Raw genomic sequence first — 5,633 nt, 5'->3', positions numbered from 1 at the left:
ATGAATTCCTGTTCTGTCTATAGAAGTGTCTATTTGTACGTCTCTAAATGTTTTGATGATTTGAACATGGTGGACCCTATTGGAAACAAGTGTAATGCTTAATTGGGTCGTCCACTCACAGTTAACAGCCTTTGTATTGAGTTTGTGCTTGAAATGTACTGTAATTCTGCAAACTGTTAATAAATTCTTCAATCAATCAATCAATCAGAAGTTCTTGGACTTCATTAAGCAAGGTGATATTGAAGAGGCTTTGGATGTATAGTGGTTAATTGGAGTAGTCAGCTGTGGGGTGGGGGTAGGGAACTGTGATGGACATTTGTTTGTTTAACTGTATGTATGTGTTTCTTTTTATTTTATTGTTTTAATTTGTTCTGTAATTATGGACATTTCCTGATAGTTCTTCGAAGATTTTGGTTTGTATTTGCTGCCATGGGGATGTGGGGGGGAAAATATATGTCAATAATTCCTTTGAAATTACTATGTACTATGAAAATTCAATAAACATATGTTTAAAACAAAACAAAAAAACATTGGTAGCATGCATCGGGGTATGTCGCACATACGCACACGCGCACACGCACGCACGCACGCACACACACGCGCGCACGCTTGCGCGCACACTATAGTGTCATGCTGATTTGAGTATTTCTACTGGCTTTAATAGTTCACTAGGGCTAGGGCCTGAGAAATATGAAACCGAAAGAAAAATAATTCAGTGTGTGATTCAAGTGTAAAGGCAAGAATACAAGTGGAAAATTTCTGGTATACACTCCAGAGCAGTAGGTGGCGATAATACTACTATTGTGGCCCCGTAAACAACAAGGAGAGTCGAAGGGCTCCGTCTTTTAGCAAATCTAGACTATCCTGTTTGAGAGCTAGCAAATTTAAGACATCCGGTTGCTTTCAGAATAAAAGTGTCGTTAATTAAATCATTATTACATTACATTATTAGTATTATTATTACATTACAGTTATTAATGTGAAACATTACAGAAACATAATGTGTGTCTTATAGCATCATATAGCATCATTTAAATGCTTAATTTTTTTTCAATACTCTAGAGGGTACTCTTATTTTGAAGAGATCGTCCACCGGAAGTGTTATATTTGCTAGCTTAGATTTGCCAAAAAAACAGTGCCAAGTCGAAGAGGCTTGCGTGACGTCTTCCTGCAGAAGCAAGTGTGGGCAGGTTTGTATTGATGTTACTGTAAAAATTGGGGAATTAATTAACAAAGTAACCTTTTTACGGTAATCTGAATCAATATAGCGTTATGTAATAATATAATGCTCACTGCTGTTCCTGGACCGCGCGTTTTCTGTTAGGATAGCGCTTCTAATGTCCTGCTTCGGCAAGGCTCATACTTGTTAGCTAATATGGCTAACTTTAGCTTTGCAATCTAAATCAAGAAAATATTAAAAAAACTCTACTTTAATGGAAATTATTGTTTGGATTTCAAACGTACCTTAACAGTGACGTAAAAGTTAGTTCAGTGACTTGTCTGGGACTGCCTTATGCCATTGTTTTAGGTGTATGTTCCACTTCCATCATGGTTTTATTTAATCGTCACAACAGCTTCCATTGTTGTTTTGGATATAGTTGCAGTAGTGTATGTTTTTAATCTATTTTGGCAGCAGTGTCAACTGCTAGATGAGAATATTAGTCCAAGAAGAAAGTTTGATTTTGTCATAACTTTGTTGCCAGTTGATGGATTTAATTTAAAGGTAGCTGCTTACAAGCTAGTAGTAATTCAATGTCCGTACTCCTTTTATTCTATTACAGAGCCATTCAAGATGACTACAGCTGCAAGACCCACGTTTGAGCCGGCAAGAGGAGGGAGGGGTAAAGGAGAAGGGGATCTAAGTGCATTGTCTAAGCAATACTCAAGTCGTGATCTACCTGGGCACACAAAGCTCAAATACAGGTCAGTGAGTGAAACCATCATGCAATACAGCGGCAGGTTAGTGTTTTCCAGTGCCCTGTAGAATAAGCAATATTCAAATAATCGTAATTAGGACAAAACATTAGCTCCCCTGGGACGCAGCTGGGACAAAGTCAAATGCACTCACTGCAAAAACAGTACACAAACTCGTGGTACAAGACCACTGCACCAGTCCCATGAAAAATGTTGTGTACACTGTACAGAATGCTTAATTTTTTCTGCCATCTCCGAACATAATCGTACCCGTGGCACACTGCCAGACTCGGACTACCGGCCAAGGTGCCTGGACCGCTGAGCCGGCCCAAGCCTGTCAAATTCCCTTTTAACGTTGGTCCGGTTCCTATGCAACGCCTCCGTCCCCACCAGCTATGGGTTTTTTTCATCCAGCTCCATTTAGACTCCATTAAAGCAGGATTTTCAAATCCCTGTATCTCTAAAGCTTCGATCTGTCCATGGTAATCCGTCGCGCATCCGATGTCATTTGTGACTTTGTCTCGCATCGCTCCCGACATATAACCGTTTCTGGCGAGAGGTAAAGGGTGTGCGCTAATGCTCATGATGAATCGTCACAACACCACCCTCCTCCCTGCTAACGTGGAAATGAAACGGAGGCTCGTACAATGGGAGTCTATGGCTTGATGAGCTTGTAGATCTGCTATTTTTTTAAATTTGTGAAAATGTGGCTCAAATCTTTGAAAATATATATATATATTCTTTCAGAGCAAACATTTTTAACTCAAACCTTTGCTTCTGGGTAGTCCCTGGAACAACATATTTTCAGATGGGGGTCCGCAGCCAAATACATATAATTCTGGGGGTCCTTGACATGAAATAGTTTGAGAACCACTGACATTTCAGAAAACTGACAGAATTTAGTAGAATCTGGTCTCTGGTCTAAATGGGTTAAATATTGGGGAAATATGTTCCCTTATACTGTTTTGCCTAAAATAGAGATGTAGAGTTGAAACTCGTTAAGCCTATATATTGTTCTCTTTGCAGGCAGCCCACCCAGGATAACCCAGAGGAGGTCCGTGCCCGTGACTTCCGTAGGGAGCTGGAGGTGAGGGAACGTGTGGTAGAGCGTGAGAAGATCAGGGAAAGGGGACCAAGAGGTGGGTATTATTTGTAGACATTACATTCGGTTATATTTTAACCGGTGGATGTATTCTTTTGTTTTTGTTAAAATGTTTTATTTCGTTTTTCCTAAAATGGGGACTTTATATTGATCATTTATGTTAGCACAGTTTTGAGTACCTTGCCACATGTATTTTGCTGCTTGTACCTGTATGAGTAATGACAATTACATTTACCATTTGTAGATACTTCTTTTTTGTGGCGGGTAGATGTTCATCTGAAATGTGTGTCGCCCCATTTAACAGAGCATACTACATCATCCTCATCTTCATCATCCTCCAAGAGGCCTAGGCTTGATCAGATCCCAGCAGCCAATCTGGATGCTGATGACCCTCTAACTGATGTAAGTGCTTAAGTTTGCACTCAAGACTGACGTGGAACAGGTGCCATCATTAATCATACGGGCGGCTGTGGCTCAGGAGGTAGAGCAGGTCGTCCAATGATCCCTGGGTCGGCGGTTCGAATCCCGGCTCCTCCTGTCCACATGTCGAAGTGTCCTTGGGCAAGACACTGAACCCTACATTGCCTCCAATGAGTCGGTCGGCGTGAGCTTGCCACCGTTGGTGTGTGAATGTGGGAAGTGAGGCCGCTGGCGTCGACTGTTCGCCGCTTCACCTCCCAATGTATTTATGAATGAACCATTGTAAAGCGCTTTGAGCACTTGGAAAAAGCGCTATAAAAATGCAATTCATTATTATGTTTGTGTCGGGTCCCGTTACCGTAGGATGAAGAGGATGATGACTCAGAGGATGAGAGTGATGACGACGACACCGCAGCTCTGCTGGCAGAACTGGAGAAGATCAAGAAGGAGCGGGCTGAGGAGCAAGAACGCAAAGTAAGGCATCACCCTGAGACCCATCTGACTGGTTGTTATTAGCCTGAGCTAACGCTAGACATTTCTGGCCTAGATGGGAGGGCCGCACACCCTGATTGGTTCACTGATCTGTCCGTCAGCCCCGGTCCCCCCCCCAGTGCAGCACTGTTATTTTGTCGACCAGAAGCAGAAACCACTGGTTGCTGGAGTATACCATTCTAACAGACTGTCAAAGTTATTTCCACAGAGTCGGCACACGTTGGTTTGTTTCTTAGACGGTGTGGTGGGTTCTTCAGCCATTCTCCTCATTTTCCTCGCATAGCCTCGTTTGAAGTTCCACTGGTAATGATTTCCTCACGGTGTTATTTTGAGGGGCGCACACCGCTCAGAGCCCTGACGTCACATCATTTGAAGCGACGCCTACGCGGAAGGGTTGACTCCCACGTTTAGGCCAGTGCAGCCCATGCGTAAATCCAGGCTTTCATTTTTCGCGCAGACGAAATGAAAGCCTGGGTATCGAGGCTAGGTTGTTATTAACTTTTTATGTTATGTAGTATTTCAATGTTCTTCATTGTCCCTGTCCAAGGAGCGTGAGCAGAAGGCAGAGGAAGAGAGGATCCGCATGGAGAACATCCTGAGTGGCAACCCGCTGATAAATTTGGCTGGCCAGCAGCAGCAGCAAGCAGCAAGCCAGACACAGAATACCTTCAGTGTCAAAAGGAGGTATGTTTGCAGCACGTACACACTTATCACCAATAAGTAATTATTTTACCAATGACCACTCTGACATGCAGCGAGTAGATTGGTGATGTTCTTGATATTTTTCTATCCGCCTCTAGGTGGGATGATGATGTTGTGTTCAAGAACTGTGCCAAGGGAGTGGACGATGCACGTAAGGAGAAACGCTTCATCAATGACACCCTGCGCTCAGAGTTCCACAAGAAATTCATGGAGAAATATGTGAAGTAAAAGACTTGGACATTGGCGTATATTTCTCTTCCTGGCGTTGGCCTCCAGTTGAAAAGGACATTTCCATCCATCATGGGATACTCGTCAAACCCAAAAATGGAACATTAACCGACAGGCTCCATATACCCCAAACTTGAAAATGTTGTATATAAATAAATGAGTTAGTTATACCCTATTAAAGGTAGTGTAAGTGAAATTGTTTGGATAAAACAAACGTTTTTGTTAGTGTTTGTTCAGTAATGGCTCCAGCTCTTTAGTGAACAAGAAATAAAATTTTGAGGTTCATCCAATCAGGAGAGGGAGATGCCATTTATCAGCTTCAATTTTATAGTATTCCAACTTTGTCAGATTTTTTTTTCTCCATCACTTCCAATTTCACTTGTTTATCTTGTATGAGTTCTCTCTCTTCATTGGGTGAAATTGATATACTATTACTGACCTGGCAATGTATATCTTGTTTCTAAAGTGCTGGAGAGATGGGAGACCCCTGTTACTGAACAAATACTCTGGTGTCTCTAATATAGAGCTATTTAACACTTATTTTAACTATGGTAATCTATCACTTACACCCCCTTTAAACTGAACTTGGAAATGGATCAGGAAATGGATCAATTTGTTTTGAAGTTGCTTTCCATGCAAGTGTAAGTAGTTTTGTTTTTTTAAGTGATGTCAATAAACCTGAAGGAAAAAAAGCCTCTTGTGAGTTTTGCTTTGTGAAAAACATTTTTTACATTCTGTCCTATAACCTGGTGTGATGGTTTCTTCCTATATTTAT

The 5,633-nt window shown here is 41.7% G+C and overlaps 1 protein-coding gene across 1 annotated transcript; it reads left to right on the top strand.

The window, feature by feature from the left end:
• The first annotated feature begins 1,145 nt into the window (after positions 1-1,145).
• On the top strand, positions 1,146-5,197 carry cwc15 (CWC15 spliceosome associated protein homolog). Its single transcript, XM_079507756.1, has 7 exons — positions 1,146-1,190; positions 1,782-1,923; positions 2,941-3,053; positions 3,321-3,418; positions 3,800-3,910; positions 4,476-4,612; positions 4,729-5,197. Exons 2-7 carry the CDS (start codon positions 1,793-1,795, stop codon positions 4,856-4,858), a joined length of 720 nt encoding a protein of 239 aa, XP_079363882.1. The 5' UTR covers positions 1,146-1,190; positions 1,782-1,792; the 3' UTR covers positions 4,859-5,197.
• Positions 5,198-5,633: the final 436 nt, after the last annotated feature.

This window comes from Electrona antarctica, assembly GCF_951216825.1.
Source record: "Electrona antarctica genome assembly, chromosome: 8".
Classification (NCBI taxonomy): Eukaryota; Metazoa; Chordata; class Actinopteri; order Myctophiformes; family Myctophidae; genus Electrona; species Electrona antarctica.
This window is presented reverse-complemented; position numbering and strand designations above follow the sequence as displayed.

Bases quoted from the DNA above. Each gene is read 5' to 3' on its own strand.
- cwc15 (XM_079507756.1), top strand. From the start codon at position 1,793: ATGACTACAGCTGCAAGACCCACGTTTGAGCCGGCAAGAGGAGGGAGG. The intron at 3,054-3,320 runs GTGGGTATTATT...CCCATTTAACAG, and splicing joins CAGGGAAAGGGGACCAAGAG to AGCATACTACATCATCCTCA. The intron at 4,613-4,728 runs GTATGTTTGCAG...ATCCGCCTCTAG, and splicing joins ACCTTCAGTGTCAAAAGGAG to GTGGGATGATGATGTTGTGT.